The sequence below is a fragment of the Arthrobotrys flagrans genome, assembly GCF_004000055.1.
Source record: "Arthrobotrys flagrans strain CBS H-5679 chromosome Unknown unitig_1, whole genome shotgun sequence".
In the NCBI taxonomy this organism is placed as follows: Eukaryota; Fungi; Ascomycota; class Orbiliomycetes; order Orbiliales; family Orbiliaceae; genus Arthrobotrys; species Arthrobotrys flagrans.
This window is the reverse complement of record NW_027137556.1, coordinates 226687-252989: the sequence shown is the minus strand read 5'-3', so window position 1 is coordinate 252989 and position 26303 is coordinate 226687. Positions and strand designations below refer to the sequence as shown.

At 45.7% G+C, this 26303-nt stretch overlaps 8 protein-coding genes across 8 annotated transcripts; 6 read left to right on the top strand and 2 right to left on the bottom strand.

Annotated features, from left to right (window-relative positions):
- Positions 1–5576: 5576 nt before the first annotated feature.
- Positions 5577–7371, top strand: DFL_008036 (uncharacterized protein; the record flags this gene model as incomplete). The annotated part of the gene is made up of 3 exons (XM_067637711.1): positions 5577–6367; positions 6435–6502; positions 6566–7371. 3 exons carry the CDS (start codon positions 5577–5579, stop codon positions 7369–7371), a joined length of 1665 nt encoding a protein of 554 aa, XP_067485673.1.
- A 456-nt stretch (positions 7372–7827) lies between these two features.
- On the top strand, positions 7828–8467 carry DFL_008035 (uncharacterized protein; the record flags this gene model as incomplete). The annotated part of the gene is made up of 2 exons (XM_067637710.1): positions 7828–8237; positions 8329–8467. 2 exons carry the CDS (start codon positions 7828–7830, stop codon positions 8465–8467), a joined length of 549 nt encoding a protein of 182 aa, XP_067485672.1.
- Positions 8468–9095: 628 nt separating this feature from the next.
- Positions 9096–9703, bottom strand: DFL_008034 (uncharacterized protein; the record flags this gene model as incomplete). Its single annotated transcript, XM_067637709.1, has 3 exons — positions 9096–9206; positions 9279–9355; positions 9538–9703. 3 exons carry the CDS (start codon positions 9701–9703, stop codon positions 9096–9098), a joined length of 354 nt encoding a protein of 117 aa, XP_067485671.1.
- A 431-nt stretch (positions 9704–10134) lies between these two features.
- On the top strand, positions 10135–11216 carry DFL_008033 (uncharacterized protein; the record flags this gene model as incomplete). Its single annotated transcript, XM_067637708.1, has 3 exons — positions 10135–10351; positions 10426–10688; positions 10767–11216. 3 exons carry the CDS (start codon positions 10135–10137, stop codon positions 11214–11216), a joined length of 930 nt encoding a protein of 309 aa, XP_067485670.1.
- Positions 11217–11423: 207 nt separating this feature from the next.
- Positions 11424–12314, bottom strand: DFL_008032 (uncharacterized protein; the record flags this gene model as incomplete). The annotated part of the gene is made up of 1 exon (XM_067637707.1): positions 11424–12314. The coding sequence occupies one exon, from the start codon at positions 12312–12314 to the stop codon at positions 11424–11426; it is 891 nt and encodes a 296-aa protein (XP_067485669.1).
- A 1784-nt stretch (positions 12315–14098) lies between these two features.
- DFL_008031 (uncharacterized protein) lies at positions 14099–16415 on the top strand (the record flags this gene model as incomplete). Its single annotated transcript, XM_067637706.1, has 3 exons — positions 14099–16001; positions 16176–16295; positions 16369–16415. The coding sequence occupies 3 exons, from the start codon at positions 14099–14101 to the stop codon at positions 16413–16415; spliced, it is 2070 nt and encodes a 689-aa protein (XP_067485668.1).
- A 1901-nt stretch (positions 16416–18316) lies between these two features.
- DFL_008030 (uncharacterized protein) lies at positions 18317–21043 on the top strand (the record flags this gene model as incomplete). The annotated part of the gene is made up of 6 exons (XM_067637705.1): positions 18317–18565; positions 18647–18784; positions 18841–19268; positions 19346–19435; positions 19489–19624; positions 19688–21043. The coding sequence occupies 6 exons, from the start codon at positions 18317–18319 to the stop codon at positions 21041–21043; spliced, it is 2397 nt and encodes a 798-aa protein (XP_067485667.1).
- A 3339-nt stretch (positions 21044–24382) lies between these two features.
- Positions 24383–25654, top strand: DFL_008029 (uncharacterized protein; the record flags this gene model as incomplete). Its single annotated transcript, XM_067637703.1, has 1 exon — positions 24383–25654. One exon carries the CDS (start codon positions 24383–24385, stop codon positions 25652–25654), a length of 1272 nt encoding a protein of 423 aa, XP_067485666.1.
- Between the last annotated feature and the right edge of the window lie 649 nt (positions 25655–26303).

The window sequence follows — 26303 nt, the reverse complement described above, 5'->3', positions numbered from 1 at the left end:
TTCTTGAGGTTCTGGATCTCTGGGGTTCTGGGATAAAATAGGGATTTGAACTTACAGAAGGAAGGATAGAAGCTGGTTTCCGGTATAGTAGAGACTGTCAGAATGATATACAGGGTATATGAGCTAGAGCATACAATAGAATTAGAACTCACGATCTTCACTGCAGAGCCGGGGAACGAACTTTTATACACGACAAGAAAGCAAGCGGGGGTCTTCACTTCACACAGGACAGCTCCTAAAAATCGCAGCTCAGCTCCTGTCTTGTCTTGTCCACGCACACCTCCTCTTTCATTCGATTATTATTCCCACGAAAGTAACGTTTACGTATTTGAGTTTCGTCCAGCCTAGCTTTCTAGTCAAAGTTCGCTTGCGGGCGGGACCGGCGGGCGGTGGACGGTCCACATACAAACAGTTTCCAAAAAGCGAATGACGTCGGCGGGGTACAACCACAAGCATCCCACATGAACCCCACCCATCCTTGTTCATATTTACTGTTCTCAGCCCGGGTAACACGGGAGCTAGACAGGACCATCATTGAGAACCGTAGGGGCAAATAACAGCTGTTTCAAGATATTACTTCCGAGAGAATGGTATTGAGGGATTTGGATATTTTGGGGGGTGTTTCAAGAAGGAGAAGGAGGAGGCAAGAGGGCGATGCATAGTAATTTAATCGATATAAATGCTTCGCAAGGCTGGAGGGTGATATTGTGAGTTACTGTCATGTGAGCGTCAGGAGATATTGTGTCAGGCTTGCACTTGCCAGCACAAAGAAATATTAGAAAAAGGATTTGAAAAAAAAATTTAAAGGAGATAAGAAGGCAGCAGAAATTCTTTTGCCTTCATGCTAATAGCTAGGTCGAAGATTAATTTTGGGAATCTCGTATTTTAGTTACAGCCATCGCGCACTCCGGGGTGGATTGTCCCACGATCGATCGATGCTCATCGCATCGGCCAATTCCAAGCGGACGAATAGACCATTGCATAATTATAACCAGGCCACGGTGGGAAGGTGTGGATTGGATTGGTTGGGTACCGAGTTTGTAGTACATACATACAGAAGTACTTGCGAGATCGATGTCGGTTTCCTTTTCTCTGGGTAGACCTCCCTTTTTTTCTTTGGATTTTTTTTGGGGGAAACTTGCCTGGAGGTTTGAGTATTTTGGGGGTGCGCTGGTAAATATGAATGGCTTGTTACATGGTGATGTTGATTGGTAGCTCTCAATTCTGGGTGCTTTTGCTCCAGGGACAAGTATTTTCGATGTGTCTGGCTGAATAACTAGAAGAAAATGATTGTTTACAGAATATATTGATTCTTGAAGGGCCAGAGTTCGAAAAGTACCTTTCACACCAATATCCCCTCTAGAGACTATCATTCGCGTCAAAAGGAGGAGGGTGGGAGGTTATCTTGGCTTTCGGGATAAGCTTTCTCGTTTCTGGCTTGGCTTTCCTAATCCATGCCGCTCTCCCTCAAAATGACGGACATGACGTCGTAATCCACCATATCAATGTTCCCCGTATTTCCAATATATCTGTACATATATAAAATATTTATAGAACTATCCACTTCATTTTTCGAATAATCCAATCAACCACCCCCTTCCCTCCAGGTACTCCATAAGCCTGCATCAACGGCCAACAATGTACCATCTTCTCCAACTAACCACTCCACTTTTATCCCCTCATCTTTCAGTTTTTGACGGAGTCTTACGCAGTCTGGTTCCAAAATATCGTAGGTCTCTACGAGACCCACGACTTTTATGGATTTTAGATAGTGGAAGTCGCCACGGATGGGGCTTACAATTGGATCATCTAATTCCATCTCGCCGTTTGTCCATTTTAGATGAGCGCCGTGGCTTTCGTCGACTCGTTGGAGGGGATCTAGAGTTGACACTTTTTTCATGTCTTCTTCTTTAGGTTGGACGAAGTCGATTCTTGGTGCCATGAGTAACAAGCGGGTTGGGAAGGGTAGATTATGGGATTTTAGATGTTAGACCATTGAGAGAGAGATTCCTCCGCCTGAACTGCCGCCGCTGATGTCAAGTTCTCTGTCTGATGGTAAGGAATTGAAAAGTTGGGAGTAGAGTTCGAAGAGCTTTGGGTAGACTGATGAAATGGCGTGCTTTGGTGCGAGGGGGTGGAGGACGATTGTTACGGTTGTGGACCGGCCAGATAAAGGCCTTGGAGATGAATTTGAAGTGGGAGGATGAGGTGGGGATTGTGAAACCTGTGCCAGGGATGTACATCATTCTTCTATTTGTAGCTTTGGCATCTAACTTTTTATCTTGATATTTGGGGGATATGTCATAGACTGTCAAGTCGTAAAAGTCACGTTTTGTGATGTTAAACTTCTTATAAAGAGATTTTGGGGGGTCGATATGTTGATGCCCGGATTCCATTGGATTTTGGACGGAATGAAAAAATATAAGAGAATAAAAGAGACGGAGGATTGTATAAATGAGTTTGGAATGGAGGGAATGGGAAGAGGAGGTTGTGAGTATTAGGGTGCCGTCTTGGGCTATTGCTAATTTTTGGGGGGTGTTCATTTGTATATATTATATACAATGCTGATATATACACAGGGAGAATAGGATTTAAGAGAGGATTGGGATATTAAATTAGTTGGAACGATCGATATTGAGGCCGTGGTAATATTGATGTCGATGTTAAAGTTAAAGTCGGATCAAGGTTGATAATGTGTCATCATGCACTGTTGTCCAAGATGCAAAATGCAACATTTGTCGTTGCCGCCATTCCATTCCATAGCAATGCCCGGATTTTAACTTTGCAATTGGTAATCGATAATTACAATACTCCGTAGCGTGCTTCTGGATGCCTCTCCCAGTTTAAATTTCAGTTCTCAATAATATTGATTATGCTATATATATGCATGCATTTTTTAAAAGTTAACCTGTAAATACATAGTCTCAAAGTTACAAATACCTACAGCAGTCGCGAGCGCGCCCCAATCCCAAGACGTCAAGGCTATATTAGCACGTGGCGTATGAGAGAATAAGTAGGGGACGAGGAAGAAGCTAGTTAGTTCTAGTGGGAAGAGGAAGATCCAGAAGATTAAACGGCCGAGGGTTCTGTGAGTTCTGGTGCCTTTTGGGTGAAGGCTAGCCAGCAGGATAAAGCCCAACGCCGTGGAAGGAGAGGATTGTAACATGAGTACTCTACCTATGCATTCCTGAATGAGGGCTATAATGATGATATGGTTGATGTAGTGAGTGGAATAGTTTACATGAGCTCAAACTTGAGAGAAAGATAGTATATATGTAGCAAGTCAGATGATATTGAATAGGCCTAAATTGTCGCGGGTACCGAATTGGGGATTCAAACTGTGTTAGGCACATCTGTAAACGAATTCGCTCTGGTGCTCTGATCTGGAATGTTATCACCACGCCGGTGATAGAAGGGGATGAGATGATGAGGCGAAGAAGGGAAATTCTTCGGTGTATCTACTACTTACTTAACCAACTACGGGGGCGGCTATGTTACGATCTATTGAAGGACAAGACATCATTGACTATTACATCGTTGGCATGGAATAACCTCCCAACTGGTGTTTCGAAAGCGATTGCGTTGTCGTCGGAATAGTTCACTTCTACCCAACACAACCCAGTTAGACTGCGACCCATAAGATGCCTCGAAGCCAGCTCCAGAACCATACTCCCACCTCACAATCACTCAATACCGTTCTCTCATTCTACGCCAGACCGAAGCTCCGTTCTCTTCTTCCCTTCCACTACTATCGCGAGACCAGGACATGTCCTCATATGCATATGCCTGTGCAAACTGCTCATCTCCCCTCTTCCCATTCACCACAAAATTCGCATCAGGAACCGGTTGGCCATCGTTTTCATCTGCCATCCTAGGAGCAATCAAGACCAAAACAGACTGGAGATTGAAGGAATCTGGGAAATGGGTTCTTGAGGTTCGCTTGGATCCAAGTTTAGAGAAAAGTTGTCTGTGGGAAGTGTGGTGGGCATTTGGGACATGTGTTTCGGGGAGAAGTGGGTCGGGGTGCAGGAGGAGGTGGAGGGAAAGGGGGTGGTGAGGTATTGTGTCAATAGGTGTTCTTTGGCTGGGGTGGGGGGACTGCATAATACAGGGCGGAATCATGAGGTTGGTGGGAATTAGAGGGAAGAATTGGTGGAAGTGGCATCACTTACACGTTCCCACTCTCCCCTTTGAATTTGGGCAGCGTGCCAATGTCTCCCCACAAGCGAAATTGCGACTTGACTTGACTCGACTAGGGTAAAGGCCATCTTCAGGCATCAGAGTCAGAGCCTACATACCTGTGGCTTGGTTAGCTCTTTCGGCTCTCAAAGTCTAAAACGAGAACCTCGGTATTAGTATCTAGCACTAACTAGTCGACCCACCGAATCGAACTCTATTTCGCAATTGAACAGGCAGGCTGCTAGCTGACAAGCTAGGAGCTGGAGGATGGTCTTTGAAAGAATTACCAGTGCTAAATGCTCGGTAGTGCCGACCACACTTGATTTTTTACAGTTTGAGTCGGCATGCCCTTGGAATGAACGCTCAGGACGCCAAACTCTCAACAATATTCATACCAAGCTTGCAGATTCGATTAAAAGTCGCATGATCAGAGAAGAATACAGAGTACTTGCAACTGCAACTGCCGGCTGGGATTTTGATCCACTATATATGAAGGAGAACCACTGGAATTCCCCACTCCTCAACCATGGTCGACCGCACGGCCCCTGCATGCATGCTTCTTCATCCGTTCTTCGATTCCGGGGTTTGCACACCTCTCAAAAAGAAAAGGTATTCGATAAGATTCCGGAGAACGTGTGTATGCTTTAGGATAATATTCCGGGCAAATATAGATTTCTTTCCAACTGTCGAACTTTGGCTCTGAAGTGCTAGAAATTTGCCATTCTGAGCGAGTGAGCGATTCATGGGTTTGCCACTAATGCAATGTACCGTCGTGATCAATATATAGGAATCACGATATGGCAGAATAAAATGTGGTGCAAGATATCAAGCTAAACACGCCTCTAACACCATGGAGCTAGCATCTCGAACCCATCTGTTCTAAATTTTCCCCACAACAGTTCCATTCCCACTGCTTCAAAAATTGTAACCAAAAATCTTTAAAAACTTGGCGTTTTTTCAAAAACTAACCTGAATGCGCCGGAATCCTTGGGTGGTTTCTTATCTGCATGCGGGTTCCGATGGAAAATCTCATCACAATTCTGATGTCAAAGCGCCATTGACTGGGGCTGCGGGTTGCGAGTCAGATCAAATCTCGGATCGCCGGTGCCTGAGTTGGGAAAAAGTCGTCATGGACTTTAACTTGGTTCCTTTTGTTAACAAACCCTGCTGGGTATAGTACTTTGTAACTTTATTATCTGGTTTATCGTGGGACGGTCCTCGTTGTATCGACTATTCTTCATTCCGAGTTTACATTTAATCCTAGGTTGGACCGGCAAGGATTCGAAGCTTAGGTTTTGTCTGTCAGGATACACCAAATCATTTTGCAAGAGCACGACATTAAAATACTATGGCGACTATATTATGACATTTCCATTTACGATAACCCGTCACTCACAATGACAACACCCACCCCATCCCTAACGGTCTACTCAACCGGCCAAACACCCGAAGACATCGTCGGCCTCATGGACCTCGCCATCCTCTCCGGCGCCCCCCTGGACAAATTACCAATCCCACCAGCACTAACCGACCCAAACTACATTCCACCAAGGTATAATCAAGACCTCCTCAATGGCTTTGCAGCTGCCACCGCCATTCTTGCGACTGCAATGATTTCAATACGAATATATGTTCGGACGAAGCAATGTGGAGGACGATATAGCATGGACGACTACTGTCTTGCCGTCGGATACCTTATGATGGTTGCACAATGGATGATTGTATTTGTGGGGGTTAATAGGTTCCAATGGGGGTATCATATCTATGATATGAAGCTTTCTTCATTGCTAATCGACTATAAATTCCTATATGTGTACGAAATGTTATTCACCTCCACCCTCGTCATGGTCCGTCTATCGCTATTATTCTTCCTAGGGAGATTATTCAGGGAAGTGTCAAGGTCGTTTGCATACCTGAATGATACGTTGATAGTGTGTAATGTGGTCTTTGGGGTGGCTTCAGTTTTTGCATATACATTCCAGTGTGAGGATGTTAAAGCGGCTTGGGATATTTATGTGAAATTTAGGACCGGGTGTAAGCCGGTTTATATTTATTATGTTATTAGTGCTTTTCAGGTGGCGTTAGATTTTGCGTCGGTACTTGTGCCGGTGAAGTTGGTGAGGGGGCTGAGGGGGTTGGGGGTTAGGAAGAAGGTGGAGGTTTTGGCGATGTTTTCGTTGGGGTTGAGGTCAGTATTTTCATTCTTTTTTTTAATCTTGGTTTTGGGGAACGATGGGACTAATGAAGTCGTTTAGTGCTTGTGTCATTTCGGCTGCGAGGTGTACTTATTTAGCACCGATAGTGGAGCAGCTGGATCAATCCAGTAAATTACCTCCTTCAAAAACCTCAAAAATTATACATGAAATGCTAATGAATATTATATCAGATGCATCCGTAAACCTAACAATATGCTGTCTCCTCGAAGGAACAGTAGTAATAGTAGCAGCTTGCGTCCCCGCATCAAGACAATTCTTTGGAGGATTATCGGATGAAACCAAAGTTGCACGAATAACGGGGAAAGTGGTTTCGTCGTTTAGGTCGATTACTACGGAGGCTTCTGGGGCGTCGAAACGCTCTTTTTCGGAGGCTGGGAGTCAGGGAAGATCGCAAACTGGGAGGGGGGTTGGAGAGAGGGATGGGAAGTTGTTAAGGGAACATTATGGGCGGATTGTGGGGGTAGAGGAGGAGATGGAGATGGAGAGTCCGGTGGATAGGGGGTCATATTTCAAGAGGGGGTTGAGTGAGAGGAGAGATGTTGAGGCTCGTGCTGCTGGAGTAGGGAGCGGGCCTAGTAAGGACGACAAAAAGGTGGAAGGGAAAACGCAGAAACCCTGGAACCGACATTTATCAATATCGCGACTGAAGTTCAACCACCAGGTCTCGAGGTTCAGTCCGACATCCAGTCCTTCTAGTTCTGATACGGAGTTTAGAAGAGGCGTAAGACCGGCATCTCCGCCGCCGAGATCAATGCCTATGATACGGGTAGAAGAGGGGAGACCGGGTTTGAAGACGAGTACGCCGAGTTTTGAGAGTGCGTGTGGTGGAGTAAGTGGGGTGAATTCTTCGACGACTTCGTTGGATTTGAGTCATTGGGATACGCTGGAGGGGGAGGAGCAGCAGCCGGCGGCGTTGACGCCGAGGCCGAGTAGTGGGAGGGTGGTGGATTGGAGGGAGAGTGTGAGGATTGATTGATTGAGGCTATGGGAGGTTTGGAAGAATGCGATTGATTTTTAATGATTTGGCGCTACTGGGAATATATTATATACATATTGGACTTATATACTAGACTTTCGTCCGATACTACATCGTATATCTCTACGGGATGTTTATATTTATATATTACGGTCATGAGATTATTAAATATCAAGATACGGGGGCTTGATAATATCTAAAGATTAATTTTGAGTTGGACGGACAAAATGCAACAGTCGATTCGGCAAGGCCGACGCCTCGGCTCAATTGACACCAGAAACATCGTCTCCAGTCTTGGCATTGGCTGCCCGAATTCCAGCCGAGGCAGTATGATAACCTCCTCAAGTTAACGACCGCGCGACAATGGCGGGATATAACATAACCCCTCCGCTCATTCTCCTCCTTCCCTTCTTCATACCTCCCTAATTCATCCATCGCAATTTCGCTTTGTTCACCATGTCCTCCATATCTCCAATCCCAGCCCTCTTCTCCACACCCGGCAAGATCGCAGTCGTCACCGGCGGCTCTCGTGGTCTAGGTCTCCATGCTGCCACCGGCCTACTTCTCTCTGGCTGCTCGAAGGTGTACATCACCTCTCGTAAAGTTTCAGCTTGCGAGGAAGCTGTCAAGGCGCTTAATGCCATAAACGGCATTCAGGGCAAAGCTATCTCTGTTCCAGCCGATATTTCAAAACCAGAAGAGATCACGCGGTTTGTGAAGGAACTTGAGAAGGATACGGATCATGTTGATATTTTGGTTGCGAATGCGGGGGCCACTTGGGGTGCTCCGTATGGGAGTTGGAAGAAGGAGTATTGGGATAAGGTTATGAATTTGAATGTTACTAGTGTGTTTTTGTTGGTTCAGGAGTATGTCCCTCCCTCTCTTTTCCCCTCGACGTTCTACTTTTTTGTTCTGTACGTATCCTTCTCCGATGGCGATTGAGCTGACAAGATATAGGATGACCCCCTCCTTGCCAAAAACGCCACAATCGCCGATCCCTCCCGCGTTATCACCACCTCCTCAGTCGCGGGAATCAAAGGCTTCTCAACCGGTGCAAACGCCACGTTCTCCTACTCAGCCTCCAAAGCCGCAGTGATGCACCTAACAAAACATCTTGCCGTCGCCCTAGCCCCCCAACGTATCCTTTGTAATTCCATCGCACCCGGGTTTTTTCCGTCCAAGATGGCGAATGCTTTGATTGATATTTATGGCGGGTTGGATCACCTAGCAAAGAAGAATTTGAATGGGAGAGTGGGCATCGAAGATGATTTTGCGGGTTTGGTGGTGTTTTTGGCGGCGAAGGCTAGTGGGCACGTTAATGGAGTGGTTATTCCGCTTGATGGGGGTGGGCATCTTGTTGGGGATATTTTTGGGGAGGAGGAGGAGGGGCCAAAAGCGAAGCTGTAGGTATCTATGTAATATGTGTCTTTAAAGCTTTGGGGAAGAGATGGGCCTTGGGGATATATGTGTATTATATTGGTATAGTTACTTGAGTACTTAAGTAGGTATACAATGATAGGAGGCTTTCCTTCAAAAGTTGGTAGACGATACGTAGCGAGACTAGACCTAAGATCGATATATATATCCCTCGGAAGTACCTAGGTAGCTGCCTAATTATCATGCTTGCTTAAGCTCGAATTAGATTGACAGGGGAACTAGGAAAGCTAAGCTAAGGGCCTACTCAGCTCCGTACTTAGGAAATGATTTGAAAGCATGGGAAATCCCTACACTTCGGATATTAATATCATTAATAAATCCTGGGGTATTTTGGGATATACTCTGTATATCAAGGTGCGCTCGACTAATATAATGAATTTTGACAAGAATCTCGAGTGCTATAAAAAAAATTGGTTGGTAAATTTTGGTTTTACTGACCGATCGAGCTCTGGGTTGTTATATAAACTTACGAAGCTGAAAATAATCACATCCAAGAATCGCGTGAGGATGATCCAATAACCCAATGGCTTCGAGAAGTCGACCTGGTCTAAGCGAGCCGTCGGTTGAAACGTTTCGTTTTTGGGCAGCATCGGGTAGCTTTCAAGACAATGCAATGAATCGCATTATATTATGGGTTAGCGAGCATTGTGATCATAACCACTTTCCTGCTCTGTCGACATGTTTCCCTCGAGATTTGACAATGCGAAGGTCTTGCCGTAGATAGCATACGTCTATAGTTATACAGCTGTCCATTGTGGGTTCTTGTCACATCGCGGCGGTAGTTCTTATTTAGTGAAACCTTGGAAGTGCTAGCCGAGTTATTGCCGCGCGGTGGAACGGAGCTGTGCGCGATCGATCCAGACGAGTTCACCGATGACGAGGAGTGGAGCGTCATGATATCAGTAATCTTGGTATAGCATTTGTAAGTTCAGGCTGTGATTAAATGGCAGGTCTCGTATATATCTCAAATTATTCTAACCAACGTGGCTTGCACAGCCCATGGGCGCACCCTGGCCATACTAGCCTAGGAATCTAACCCGCAGAAAATTTCGACGTTTAATTTGCGGGTCCTCACGTGGTGGCCGGCAGGTCCTTCCCACGATGTAACACAACCGATCCCAAATTTAGCATTGTTCGTTGCGACCTGGGTTTTTCTACTAACGAAAACCCTTGCATGCCGAATCAAATGGTGGCAAAACCTAACCTCCTTCGTCGGATTCGCGTACCCTTATAAGTAGGCCGCTGCACCCTCCGAGTCTTTATTCATCAGTTTCTTAGCTGTACCTGTCCCTCGTTCAAAAAAGATTCGACAAGTTTTCTTTCGCCATGAAACTTCTCAACGCAATTGGTACTCTGGCTGCGGCCATGATGCTTCTTCCGGCACAGACACTGGCTGGCCAATACAAGGGCTTCAGCATGGGAGCCAACAAAGCTGATGGAGGGTGTAAAACACAGACGGATTGGAGGATAGATTTTCAGACTATCAAGGGCTGGGGTAAAGGATTTAACGCTGCACGTTTGTATGCCAGCAGCGATTGCAATAGTAAGCGCTTAAATCCAGTTGTTCTGCAAAATTGGAGAGTCGGGCTTCCTGCTAACGGAATTTTTGCATGATAGCAATCATGAGAGCTGCCGCTGCCGCCAAAGATGTCGGCTTCAAGATTCTCGTTGGAGTTTGGGCTACCGATGACCTCCATTTCAACAACGAGAAGCAAGCCCTCGAGGCTGCAATCAGGACTCACGGCTGGGATTGGATCGCTGGTATTAGCGTTGGCTCCGAGGATCTCTACCGCAGGGACATTACGCCCCAAAAGCTCGCTACCCAGATATACGACGTCCGAGGAATGGTCCGCTATTTGACTCAAAACGCGAAGATTCCGGTAAGAATTCTTGGGGGGAACTATTCGCAGCTTGCAATATTTTCTGGTCTGATTTATCTAACACGGGATTGAATTTAGGTCGGCCACACAGATACCTGGACCGCTTGGGTTGACGGTGCAAACGACGAAGTCACCAGAGCCTCCGACGTGGTCATCACCAATGGATTCCCTTACTGGCAGGGTGTCCCCATCAGGGACGCCATCAAGGCAAAAACCTTCCAGTGGTCATACTGGGATACCAAGCGTCGCGTGGAACAGATCAATCCTAATGCCATGGTTTGGGTTGGAGAGACAGGCTGGCCCACTAGAGGTCCCAACTATCCTAACCCAGCTGGTGGCGGCGCAGCGCCAGCGACCACCAACTTGAAGAACTACTATACCAGCGTTGCTTGTTGGTTGTGGCCTAAGCCGGATGTCAGTGCCTTCTGGTTCACAGCTTTCGACGCCCCAAAAGCGAACCCCGAGGTTGAGAAATGGTTCGGAATCGCTGATTCGAACCGCAAGTTGAAATTCGCATTGCCATGTTAAAGGACAATGAAATTATGATCATATGAATACCGCATTATAAAAAGGCGTCATTTTGATACATTTGTTTTAAAGCGCACTATCATGATCTAGCTGTACTATAGTTATGAGTTCCCAATATCTAGCACATGATCTTAATTTAATCTAATATAATGCTTCATTTAAAAAAAAAAAAAAAAACACCATGACCCTCAAAAATGCGTTCCTTGATCAACTGGCGGAAGAAGAAGTCCTGATCTGTCGGACAAATTCCTCATACTCACGAGGATGGTGGCGGTAACAACTCACATGGCTACCACCCTCGAACCCCAGCCGTGAAACTTTCCACCCTCTTTCCTCAGCTTCATTGGCATGTTCAAGAATATCTTCCCATCCTACCATAACATCCCCCTTGCAGTATATGTAACCCCGTGCACCACCCTCTGATACCAAAGTCTCGTCGTTCAGCGTCCGCCGCATTCTAGAGATCGGATCTTCCATACCGATGATCATTGGTGGAAGGTATACGATAGTAACCAGCAGGAAAACCACCGGGTATAATATTGTTTTGACAACCTGGTTCCTAACGACCTCCATGAATGCATTCACTCCTCTCGTCAAAGCCGAGGGGAACTTGGTCCCACCAGGTGCAGAGTCGATAATCATGGCAGAAACAGGCATCGCACTCCCAACTTCGTATCGGTAATGTGCCAGAAAGTCCGAAAAGCCACTAGTCCCACCATTGGAAAAAGTATGAGCAAAGATCTTGGGGTTTTCTGGAAGCGCCTTTACGAGGTCAAAGACAAGGGGGTGTGAGATTCGGAGGGCGTTTGTGTAACCGAACCAGGAAGCAGTTGTGGATCCTACGAAGACGATCGGCACGCCTGGCTGCAGGGATCGGTGTAACTGAACGAACTTGAGAAGATGGCGGGGTGCCGCGTTCAGCCACCCCCAGATCATCACGAGGTCGTATCGTGCCCCATCTGGTGTGACCTCAGGGGTGTCTTCTGCTGCTGTAGCTGATGACCCTGCTGGAGTCTTTGACTCCCCAGGGGAATAGTAGAGGAGGGGCGTTAGGGTCTCGAAGCCCAGAGATGAGAACGAAGAAGCTGCTACCTCCATGCTTGACACCTGATGTCGAATCTAATTGAGGGGTATACGTAGACGTAACAAGGGAACTCGAGAATCGCGTCGTCGCGGAGTAGCTAAAGCAGGAGGTCGGTCAACCGTGGGATGGACAGTCTAGCTTGAAGGATAGCACTCCATCCCCTCGAGGAGCAGCTGCAGAAGGGACTGAAAAGCTCCGTTCGTCATCCTCGTTGAGAGAGCCATCTGCGTTGACGCCCGGTGCTGCCGAAGCCACTCCTGCCAAGAAAAGACGAATCTCTTGCAACCGGTTCGAGAAATGCAACATCTACAACACAAAGCCATAAGGTACAGACCCAACGCCAGACTTAAGGGTTCCTCCACACGACCGACCGAATTGTTCTTGGCCATGTCGATGTGTTGTGATATATATAACGTTATTCTAAAGGGAATGATGTAGAAGGCATCTACTGACTTAATTATCCCTGGGCTTATGAGATTCCTTTGGTTGTTAAATTAGCCTGTCGAACACCTGTCGCCTTCGGACTTCAGTCTCGTTATGGAGCCTGCCGGATCTACAAATTTAATATGGTGAAATGACGATCCGAGCTATCCAACTGCTAATTCTCTGAAATAGCTGCCATTTCGATAATTACCAGTGTTATTATCGCGCATGCGCAATATTTTTTGGAAGGGGACGGCAGTTCATAACCGGTTGCCGGCAATGTCAGGATTTGGGCGGGTCGTGCGACACGCAATTCAATTTGGAATCCCTGCCACATAACACAGTTTGTGATAGGCAAAAAAGAGGTAAGCCAAGAAGGCACAGAACAACAGCCAAGCCGGAACCTAAGAACCGAACAAAAAACGGGAAATTAGTACATACATGTGCAGAATAGACATTCTCGAATTCCAGCTTCAATTCTAGGGGATACGGATGTTATCTTTCCGACTAAATATCGAAATTTCGAGCTCAGTGCTTCAAAGCAGTTATCTCTGTCCATATTAGTGAAATGAATATCTCCTATTCAATCAAATACCGCTCTCTCTCTCTCTCACTTGAGTGTCCGAAGTGAAAGGTGTATAAGATGGGGCTCATAAAATCCACGTCTAGTTCCCCACTTCGGCCGGCAAGAGATCCATATGGATGACATCTTGGCGGCTTCCTACAGGAGTATCATTTCCTTTTTCAGGCCAAGGGGCACGCGACGCCGACAATCGCAATGCTGTTTCAGCAAAATCCAAGAGTCTTAGGCTGATAAGTCGAGGAGGATGAATGCACGGTGCCCAATCACTGCTTCTCCTGAACAGCACTTTAAGGTGCAGACGCGGTAGCTATCCTTTAAGTAGGAGCGCCAAACCGGCAACTGGAAAATGCGATCTTTTCGTTCTTTCCGATTGCTAACGGGGCGTACGAAGCACACAGTACGGTAAAGCTTAGCGTTTTCGTTATATTCTGGTGGGGTCCTCGCGCGGGAAATTCTTTTTACAAATCGATATCACTCCAATACCTGTGTGCTAACCTCTGGTAGACTTCTTCCACATGTTGATATATTCTTTTCGTTCGGCTGTCGTTTCCTATCTATCGTTATTTCTTTCTGCGCCCCTCACGATTATTCTAGTGTCCATCATCCATCGCCCGGTATCCAACCAGTTTATTCCACCCTAGCTTCAGTGGATCCCGAATATACTTGCGACCTTTTTCCGATTTCTTATGAGACGATCGAAACATACCCCGACTCCGACACTTAAATTGACTAGACATATAGGGTACGCTCAGAACATTTCCTCTAACGACGGTGCTCGGCTGCTCTGCGATCATGGACTCGGAGGCGGGGTTCGGCAAAATCGACGATGAGTCGTCAAGTTGGTCGTCCTCGTTGAGGATGAAGGGATATTTCCGGCACTTCTACAAATCTCTAGTACGCCAATCTCAGCAAGGTGTTAATTTCCTTTTCAACATGAATATCCGACTTCGATCAGGCTATGTCCCGATACCCCGTTCGTTGAATATCACCTCCGAGGCGTCTCCACCCACCGACTATAGAAAGCTAGTTCTCTTGATATTCTTATCAGCATGGGGTCTTGCTGTCGGAATGTGTGGGATTTACGCATACGATGGGCTAGATATTCTACCCAGCGCGACAACTTGGGGACGAAAGGAGGTTTCTATGCTCCTTGGGCCGGATTATCCCGTCGGAAATGTCATCTCCTCATCCGAATGGAGTACTTTCCAATTTGGGAGTAAAGAAATCCCTGCCCCGCCACCAGAACCACCCGGCTCGACAATAAAATATGTCCAACCACCCACTGATTGGCTGAACTGCGATGCAGCAAAGAATTTCGCAAAGTCTCTGCCGGAGGTTATCTTTGTTCCCTTCGAAGAGGCTCTTGAATATAACGGCGAAGGACAGGATGTTTCTTGGTTGAACGAATGGCTTACAGACGGCCAGCTAAGCAATCATGACATCAAAGTGAAATCACATCCTATTGATGTGGTGTATACGTGGGTCAACGGAAGCTCGCCTGCCTTCCATGAAGCAAAGCAAGCTGTGGAAGCAAGGAGCAGGTTAATAGACATCCCTGACTACAAGTCGGACACTCTAAACCGTCATCGAGATTGGGATGAGCTACGATATAGCGTGCGGAGTATCGAAACTTTCCTTGAGAAAAAAGAAAATGGAGAGTTGAGGATGCCAAAAGTCTTAGGAAAGGTTAGCATCATAACCACCCAACATAGCGATGGGCCGCAAGATATCCAGACACCATTGTGGTTAAATATCAGCCATCCAGAGACGCCGGAAATAATCCCCCAAGAGGCCCTAGTGTCGCCAATGCTAGCCGGCACCTGTGCCACCGAAACATTCTCCTCTTGTGCTGTCGAGGCTCGCCTTGACCGACTCCAATCCGATAACGATAAAGTAATGATTCTCAGTGATGACATGTTTCTCTCGAACCAACATTCGGCTGCAGATATCTATTCTCCGTTGTACGGCTTGCCATTTGTCTTCGAATATGCTTGGCCTCATTATACCATCGATTACCCACCTGCCTTTGGATCACTCGAGTTTCGGTTCGGCGAGCACCCGTATCTCTACTTTTGCGCGTATCTCCTGCACGTAAGATTTGGCTGGGAATACCGGTCTTACAACAAACATACCGTCCACTCGCTCTCGAGAACAATCATGCGGGAACTCAGATCGACATTCCCATCTGCTTTTGAACTTAGCAGTGCACAGAGGTTCCGAGGAGAGAGTCCTTCGATCCATCTTTGGTTTCTTTTCGATTGGTACGTAATCGAAAGGCATCGTGAGGCGTTAATTTGGAGCTATCTCTTCGGAAAGCTTCAAGAGGATGGATCCACAACACTGAATATCAAAGACCTTCGCGAAGGATTACTGGAAATCGACACGTCAACTGAATTCTCTCGAGCTTCGTTGATGTCAGAAAAAGTAAAGTCCGCCTACGAAAACGCGGATATCGAACCAAATCTCGCATCGCAATTCTTGTGGAGCAGTGCAGATGGTCCCGTATGGCTTTCAGCAGAGAACGAGAGAGATCTTGCCCAGAGAGTTGATGAGGCCCTGCTTCACAATCGTACATTCGACGAGGCCCGGAAACTGGCCCCTTGCGAGATGAAGCCAGAGTGCTTTGAGTTTGCCAACATCAAGTCCGGTGATGTCCCAACGGAGTTGATCTTTGATAAGTGGAGGAGAACGGATCGTGGGTGTGGAGACTGCATGATCAATGCACTGTTGCGAAAATCAGGTCCATTGGGATTTGGCGCTTTCCTCTCCACGAAGCCTAGAAAAAGGAGCATTTCTTTACAATCTATATATCGATATTCACACACATTTTCGAGAGTTGATGCTCGTTACGGAATGATGGAAAACCCAGATGTTGTGAAGAATCTAACTGAGGAGTGGATTGCCCAACGTCCTGCCGAAGTGTGCTTTAACGATCACTTTTTCTCTGAAGAACCAGGTGAAGTACAGAAATTTGCCGAGAGGGCTCAAGGTATGCATAGGGGGACAAAAAATGTTTCCGATGTTCTGTAAGGTCAGAAAAGCTAACAACGTTAACATTGTAGGCTTCTTCGAAAAGTATTTTCCTAACAAAAGCAAGTGGGAGCTTTGATTTATCTCGGTTAATCTTCGCCCCTGCGGCCCGGACCAGAAATCATTTCACGGAGTTTGGTACCCATTTCACTTCCTCGTTAATAGTTTATATCCGGCTTCCGCTTTGGAGGTTTTTATGGCGTCCCATATAGTCAGTCTTTTGCAGTTGGTTTGTTATAGAGGCGTTATATCTGAAGGTCTATTAGGAGTTCATGTGTTTTTGCAATTTTGGGTATGGCGTATTTAGAACGAATTGTATATTGTCGTCGAAATTCTCTCCTGGCTAGAAAATCGTATGCGAACGGTCCATATCTTTAATGTCGATCTGAGGAATAGATGTCAAGACTAAATCTCCGAGCTGTCATTTTGATAAGGGTTACCCTTGTAGAGGTAGGCTTGATTAGGGCAGAGATAGTAAGATATGAATGTCAACGAAGAATTATATTATACCGATGACAACAACCATATACCCAAAAGCATGCTGTAGTCTATATTGAGTCTGCCCTATACCGAAAGAGATGCCAGAGTCTTGTTTTGTCCAGGCTTAAGGTATAACACATTCAAATTAACAGCCGAATGCCCTCTATTGGATTGTTTCGAACCTCGCCAACAAAAAACAACAACCTCAACTCAGAACTCTGCAACTAATCCCTGGTGAGCTGGAGCTAGGTCACTAAGATGATTTTTCTGTCTCTTTTGACAGAGATCCCCGCACAAACTTATATTTTTTTTGCCCTGAAAACGAAATACTGCTGACAGTTCGTGTTGACACTCGGGCGAGATGTGGGCCCGTAAATCACATCGGTCCGTATCCAAGTCTGGCCAGATTCGAATAGTCATAGAAGTTAGGCAATTTTGCGTTGCCCACATTTCAACACCAATGATGTTCTTCAGGAGTCCGACATCATTGAGGTCGTAATTATTCAAGCGCGCGATTAGAAATCTATTTTGGGGTATTCTCTATCTAACTTACTATGGGTTGGGTAAATACAGTCATATTACAGGATGGATCAGACAACATTGCAGGGTGGGTCCGATAGGTTTATTTTGAGGTTCAACAGCAGTTCAAGATGGATAACACTGCCATGGGAATACTAACTCTAACAATTAAAACAGAGTAGCTAATTCGCGAAGCTCTTAGAGCCTTCCCCTCAAATTGACCTATAGGTATGGTTCATGATCATATGCTCTTAAAACGCTTCGAGCATGCCGAACAAAATCTTCCATAGAGCGAGTGTTGTCCGGTTAGTACGTCTACAGAAATTTGCAACGGCCTACCGAGACCCTAGGGTCGTCTATTCAGCCTCTACAAAGGTGGTACCGGGGCCCATAATCTATTATTATAGAACAGCTTCATGATTAATAAATTTGGGTTGCTAGATTCTCATTCTCGATTGGCTTGATGAAAGACGGGAAGCCTGAAGATGCTCAGGTGCAAGATCAGAATTCGCTCCACCCAGAAGTTCCTATTCTGGGTATCTGTGCCACATTTCTGCAGAACTTCTGCCATATAATTGGCCAAATGTACCGAGCGCGCGTTTTCTGGGACCGACACAATCCCTTTCATTAAAACAAAAGGCTAAACTCCCCACACATGTGGCCTCGTTGATTAAGGGTTTGGGACGGCCCGGCTGTAAGGACAATAGGTGGATGTTTTGATGCTTTTGGGTCTATGTAGACTATCGTGTGTCTTCTTGAGTACTTTTATTTAAAGGTCTCGTTAGGCCATTCTCCTATCGTTGAGTTTCATGTCCACCCAAATTTCAAGAAAATTACTTTTTATTTCGAGTTCCAAGGCCTGGTCGCTTTATTGTATCGATAATTTCATACAAGCTTATAATTAAGCTAAATTATTTTATTCCCCAAGATTTAAATTATTTAACTACACATAAATAAAATCATCCTCAGACATTCTACAGTATGTCCACCGGCAGAAAATCCGTTTCTGGAGGAGGTCTCTTCGATATATCCCCGCGACGTAAGGTACCTAGCACTCCACGTTCCTCTGTAGCAAAAGAACGTACCCCGCCCGATACCAAGTCACCCGCCTCGTCGGACAATAGTGAGGGCCAAGGCGATGAGAGCAACGATGAAGAAGGCTTTCACGAATCATCAAGTTCGATATCGACACCGCAACTGGAGACTGAAGAATTTAGCTCCCCGGAAAAGGTATTCTTTGAGATTTTCTTGTTGTGCGAGCGCTATGCTGTACATATGCAATATTGACATCCCATGTCGCAATGGGTATAGACACCGATCAACCGCAATGCAGAGTCGAAAGTTATCTCTTTGGATGGAGCCATAGGAACGGAAGAACATAGAAAACTCCTCGACAAGATTGACAAGTTGAGGGCACTGGGTGTAAACAAAATTCTAGCTTTACCTCAAGTAAGATTTTCAAAGTTCTTTTTAGCGTATTTGATAACCGCTAATAGGGGATGCAGCTTGTAGTTACTGGAGACCAAAGCTCGGGGAAATCATCGGTTTTAGAAGCTCTAACTGGGCTACCTCTTCCTCGCTCCTCTGGCCTATGCACACGCTTTGCGACAGAAATCTGCCTTCGTCGGTCTCCTTATCGCAAACCCGTTATCATAACGATTAAGCCAGCAGCTGGTCGTCGCTCGATAAGCTCAGAAGAACAGGCAGAAATAGATGCCTTTAGGAAAGTTATACCGGAGGAAGAATTGACAACAGATAGGTTTCTAGAAATTTTGAACCAAGCGAGCGATGTGATGCGTGTTCCACGGCCAGGTCAGCGACCAGCCAAGATCGTCCCAAGCCAAAGAGCCTTTTCAGATCACTTATTGTCTTTCGAGCTTTCCGGGCCCCAACATGCCCAATTCTCGGTCATCGATTTGCCTGGTCTTATAAGGTACGAAATATAACAATACTTGTCCCTCTAGATTGGTTCGAATTCATATATCTAATGAGTCTCACCACCTTCCTTAGATCCGTGGCAAATCAACAGCGACGCGATGACATCGATTTGATAAAAAGAATGAACCTTAAATACATCGAAGACAAAAGAAGTATCATCCTGTAAGTAAGCCTATATGCGGTTTACGAAGATGAAGTATCTGACGTATATAAAGTGCCGTCCTGAGCGCCAATGTAGACGCTGCGAATCAAGAAGTTTTACAATTGGCCAAGGATATCGAGGAAACAGGGAGAAAGACACTCGGTATTCTTACGAAACCTGATAGAGTGGAAGCTGGCGGTGAAATAGAGGTAAGGCTAAGAACCATCGAACTATATTATGCTGAATGGCACTGACTTTGTAACATTATGTAGGTTATCCGAACAGCTAGGAACCAGACTTACAGGCTTGGTCTTGGATATTTTGTGGTACGAAATAGAGGTCCTTCCGAGATGGAACTTTCAGGCGAAGGCCGTGATAGCTTGGAACGTAGCTTCTTTACCCAAGAAGCGCCGTGGAATACTCTACCCAAAGACAGGGTGGGGGTGAAATCCTTGAAAGAATTCTTAGGCAAGCTGATATATGAACAAATCCGCAACGATATTCCTCAACTTCAATTAGAAATCGAGGAACACATCGAAAAGATAAAGGAGTCCCTTACGAAAATTGGAAACCCTCGAACATCTACCCTCGAGCAAAAATTATTTGTCACAGAGGTTGAGGTCAAAGCGAGAGAAATAACTGACGAGGCGTTTCATGGGCGTTACGAGAAAAAAATATTTACGGAATGTGAGAGCTTGAAGCTCCGTCAGCATGCAAGAGCACTGAACAAAGAATTTTCCGAGGCATTCATCAAGTACGGCAATAATCGAGCATTCTCCTCCACCCTCAACTCGCGGGCTAACGAGGAGGGGGAAGGAGGCGAGTACCATTCAAACGGACGTTTTATCCCAACGCCTCGGGAAGATCATGAGATTCTTCAATGGATCGAGCATGTGGAAGCCAGTTCTCGGGGATATGAACTACCGAGCCTCATGAGCGCATATATCCATTCAAGACTCTTTCAGGACATTACTGAAAATTGGAACCCAATTGCTGAATATTATTTCCAACAACTTCGCGCTATAGTCACGAAATTTCATAACACCATCATGGACAAGACCTGCTCTGATGAGCAAGTGCGCCAAAGACTTTCTAGCAGGCACGCCAGGCGTATCGGTGAAATAATGGAAACTGCGGCAGCAGAACTTAAAGCCATGATCGAAGCTGAAAGAACGTCTATTCTGTTGACCGAGAATCCGGATTTCCTTCAAACAGTCCAATCTTTCCGGAGTGGGAGACTTATATCAATCCTCGAATCCGTTCCGGAAGATGATCGGCCAAACAAAACCCCACCCCCTCTGACCGAGATCCGAAACCAGGTTCTCCGCAATGTCCACACTTCCATAAACACCAACCTTCCTAATAGCAAAATAATCACCATTCACGATGACCTTCGCGCGTTTTATAGAATTGCTAGACGGAGAATCGTGGACGGTATTATAGTTCAGGTTTTCGAACGTAAAGTCTTGCGCCAAGTGCTCGATCTCTATGATTCGAAATGGGTCATCGGGATTTCTGACGAGGAACTCAATGGCTTGGCCGGTGAACCCCAAACAACGACTCAAGAGCGGCTTGATCTCACCCAGGATCTTCAAACTTTCAAGGAAGCATTATTTACTCTTGACTAAGGTTTGCAGAAGTTCTACCGTCGCTATAACTATGCAATGCGTTTTTGGCAAGTTCAATATCCGAATTGTAGTAATGAATTGTTTTACAACCTTGTACAAGGAAAGAAATATGGCACCTTTCTCACCCCGCTTTCCAAATGGTTCCCTGTTAAATATCGCAACAACGAATAGATATCCTTGCTAGCACATGTGATATTAATACCAATCTGGATGGAAAGAATTCTAGAAGTATTCTAATTTTCGAATTCAATGTCCATCTTAAATTTTCAGAGGATAATCGTCGGTTTCGAAACGAGATCATGCATCAGTCAAGTTTCCGAGCCCCAGGATTCTCGTGCACTATTGTGGGGACTATATTAATACAGTAGACGAACCTTTGTGATCCACCACTAATGTATACTATCGATGATCAAAGTTATAAACCCCAGGGATTTGGACCTGGTTGGATCAATGATCTCGGCTGTCTGTTGAAATTGATAATAACCTGGGCCTCAGCGGGTTGGCGGACCGTTCACCAAATTTGTCGGGAGAATGGTTAAAGATCCGACTTTGCATATTTAACTTGATCCCAGATGACCATGTCTGGAAAGACCTTAAAAGGAAGCGAGCGGGATACCATCAGCATTTGACTCAGAAGGAACAAATATCGATATACATCCATTGATAATTTAAGCTTTCTCTAAGCACTATTTAATAGTTCACGAAACTAGCCCTTAGCAGAGAATCCCACAACTACTGAAGTTTTGAAGATGCGGTCTCTCATTGCGCTGTCCTTGTGTTCACTTGTCGCGGCCCAGAGTGGAGCGTGGGGCCAGTGTGGCGGCGTCGGTTAGTCCAAACAACTACCCACTCCAGATATTAAGGGAAGCTAACTGAGAATCCTTTCCAAAATATTACTCTAGGATGGACTGGCGCAACGAGTTGTATATCTGGATATTTCTGTTCCGTCTTAAATCCATGTAGGTTTTATACTCTCCGCGAATCTGCTTTTCCTATGGCCATTTCTATGGATATATGGATGCTGATCTCCAGTATCAGACTATTCCCAATGTTTGCCAGGAAATTCCCCAACTAGCTCAACCACAACCACCCCTGTCCAGACAATGACTATGCCTAAAACCTCAAGCACCTGGACCTCCTCTCGAACAACCACCCAAACAACTTTATCCACAACAACGCGAAGTAGTACAACATCCAGCGGACCAGCGCCAAGTGGAACAGCAATTCGAGGGGTCAGTGCCCCAGTTTACCATAAATATCTTCAAAACTTGGACGGAAACGCCGTCCTGGGCCCAGAAGCAAACCAAGCAAAATTCATCATCTCTGGTGGGACAATCCAAATGAGCGGGACAGGACTTTACCTCAATATCGATACGACGGCTACCACCTCGTACAAAGCTTTGTCATTTGGGACAACTTCCAATTTCAACGGCTGGGGACTTGAGGGAGACACAATCATCACCACCCAATCATCTCAATTTGGAAGGCAGCTGAACTATGTAATGTGCGGACCTGTAGGGACGGACAGCTACGTTGTGTACCTGCAAACTGGCTCACAGCTTCCATCAGGACCGGGAACGTGTACAAATTACCTAACCATGCATCTGCCGTGCTTATGCTGAGGACTTTCTCAGGCCAAGACTAGAGATTTCATCAGCTGAGGGAAGAGCTTGTACATACTTACATACTCCCTGCATACTTACATTTGTTTGAAAATACACTTGGCTTGGCTTTTGACCCCAAATTTATTGTTATATCCATAGAGCAGGTTACGTTCAAATTATAATAGTGGTATCGTGGTATTGACGTTCCACTATGGATCAATATAGTTTAGCCGCCTTTTGTCCTTTGCAGTAAATCATGTCGCAAGATCTGAGAAACAAATTGATTATAACGTTACACAGAATATTAACACTACCCAAGGCATAAAGCAAACACATGGGAGCGGACGTGCAGACTCGAGCACATGCGCATCTAACTAGAAACTGTCTTGAGCTCTAAAACGGCCCCTATAGCTAGATGACTTCATTCTTGATTTCATTTTCCCATTGGGTCGCGGCCAGCAAAGTGACCGAAGTCTGCTGTCGGTGTTCATCCATTGAAGATTTTTATGCTATCATCTAGCCGAATGTAACGCGAAACCCAGCCAGTGACACAAATAGGAGGATCCAAAGTTCAGCTGCAACGCCCAATAAAGCTAGCAGTGCAGAACCTGAACGCCATCCTTGAACCCTAAAAATATGCTGCTCGGAGAACCTTCCATACGAGCTGAAGCCCTCTCAATGTATCGTTTGGGTCTGACGATAAACGGGTATATCGTTTCGCGCGGATTGTCCATAATTCGAAATCTATAAATCAGCCCTTCCCGCCTCCCCAAGAATACCAAGACCAGCCCACATTACACTTTATTCTGGATCAGTCGACCACTATATCTATAGGGTTTCACTACGTTATATAATTTTATTCTAGCAAGAAACTATTTCTATTGTTCAGTTTTCCAGCCTAAAGATGTTCTTCCGTCTACCAGCCCTATCCCTGCTGGGTCTCGCAGCTGTGGCATCTGCCACACGGCGGCCCAGAGGCGACATTTACCACAGAGCGACCAAAGGATGACACTGAACTTAAGTTCAATCCTGCGCCTAGCACATCTAGAGGGCCATTGACTATCCGGAATGGCCTCGTAGGCTATCACGGAATCAATAGTCGCTAGTTTACTTGCCCTGGAGACTTTAGGGAGTTTGTTGTATGTATCTCTTGACTTGACCCATTGTAAGGGAAAAAAGATTATGCTAACAATAGTATCAACGAAAAGATCACATACAAAGGAACAAAGCCAGGATGCACGCAGGCATACCTTCATGCTGTATCCACCATATTGTTCCATGAGATCCTGGTAATTACATTGGCTCCGAACCGCTTTTTCATTAATTACTTCTCATCAATCCTCTACAATATTTTTCGGGTCGGGCGCATCACAAGATCTTCCTAGGTAGTTTTCTAATCATGTCAACCATACGAATTAATCAAAATTTAGAGATCTGACTAGTTTTCAATTCACGGTGACATTCCGGGGCCGTTCACGGCACTTGTTCGAGAAACATACAACAAGAACAACGCTGATATCATTCCACACCTAGCATTCCCGATAACATGAGTTGCATTCTCCCAGTTGTTTTGAGTAAAGGAACCAAGCAACTAGTGTTCATGATATCAATTGCCTTGATTCATAAATATCCTTCCTCCCTCCTTTTGTTCATAAGAAGATCGGCTTGACATTTTGCTTATTGATGAAGTGTTCAAAGGGCTAAGAAGCTTTGTGCACGCGGTCCAACCACCAATATGCCTAACAATCCAAATGACGGAGCTGGTGATACCCTGCTCGGGGTGCTAGTCACTGTCTTCTCCATCCTTGTCGTTGGCCTTCTGGCGCTAGTGTCTTATCTTTATTTCCAATTACGAAAGATCAACCGACAATACAGAGAACTCCTTCAAGAATCCAGCGCCACCTCCACTCTCTGTCAACGGATTCGAGAACGACGGAAATCAGCGATCTTGCATATGGTTATAAAAGATAATCTTGAGCAGCAACGGAATCAAAATATCAGCTCACCAATTTCGCAGCATTCTGTTTATTCCCTAAATACTTTAGAGTGTGGCAGAGCAGGATTGTATAAATCCAACGATATCACATCCATGGAGCCTAGTTCTCCGGAGACAGAACCCTGGGCTATTCGAAAAGTACGATCAATAGGGAGATTAACAGGGCTAACAAATGAGCTCTCTATGAGGTCAGACCGCCGAGATCCCTTTCTCGAACCAACTACCACGATACAAGATAAAAATTCTTTCTATGATCAAGAAGGAATCAGTGAAGATGATATTGTAACAGCCTCAAATAGCCGCAGGGCGGCCCAGGGCGGCCAAATAGATAAAGGGCAAATCTCAGAAGTACAATCCATGAAAGTCAAGTTCCCAGAAGCGGTGAAATTGGAGGTTAGTCGTCAGCAGATCAGCTGTAGCAAAAATGAGACGCAGACCCCACTCGCCGTCCCTCAGACAAATTGTCCCACACGAAGCCAATCTCCACGATCAGCAACCATTATTAGCCCATCACGGTCGATTCAGAGTTCGGAACTCGAATCAAACATTCCGCCCCATGCCCAATCACCAACCCCTCAGTCCTCAACCGAAGACCCCTTGTGTAAGGCAAGCGAGATGTTATCGATCACGAGCCCCGAGCTGCACGACGACAACTTGTCAGGTATTCATAACCTTGAACACTACGACACATATGAGGTCCCCCGCCCCTTCCTTGAGCGATCCTTTAGCTTGAACCTCGCATATTCAGATCCAGCGGCGGAGACAGGGATCAAAAATCGGAATTCGCCAGGAACAAAACTTAAGTATTACCTAAATGACACACGTAACAATCGAAGAACCCTCGGAAGCACCCAAGGGAGATCCCCACTTCAGTCGAAGTCTCTGGAAGCGACAATTTCTAAAGCCAAACGTGAGCTTTTCCGGTTGCCTAAATCTAGCCGTGAGGAAAATACACCACAGCCCTCAGATGACGAAGGAGCAACAATTGAAAGGTTTCAGAGGGACTTCTAGAGAGCTGGAGAGCACCACATAGCTCTAAAAAGGCGCATCATTCATTTTCCTATCACTCCGGGCGACGTTAAAGTTCTCAATTTTGTATCATTTCTTACACATACTTACATGGTTTTCCCACAACTGTACAGCTTGTAATATAACTATATCCAATCAATCTTTTCTATTGAGATCGATATCGCACAGAGTCTAACTAGGGGTGGCGATTTTAGTCACTCAATATGCCCGGAATAAACCCAACCAATTCACATCGTAGTTCGATCAATCGGTATTATAGTACATACTCATGACGGTCGGCGCATATTCCTAAGCACTTGCGAGACGAACATGTCGACATTTGTATGCCATCACAAACTTGCTGAGTTGAAATTACCAAACCCGACGAAGCTATAGATAAAGATATATCGCAAGGGGTCTTGAGAATCCATGTCTTGATAACATCCCGATGTAGCGCTATAGCCAAGCTACTGATGTTGAAACGTGAGGGTCTACAGCTTAAGCGAAAGAGGCCCGTTTCGCCATCATCCTTGCATCACGCTTATGCTGTAAACGATACAGAAGTGAGAGACGGAGACATCTCGACCGTTTTCGGTTTAACCCCAGGAGATGACCCAGTTCGCTAGACCCCGAAAGTTCAACACAACCATAA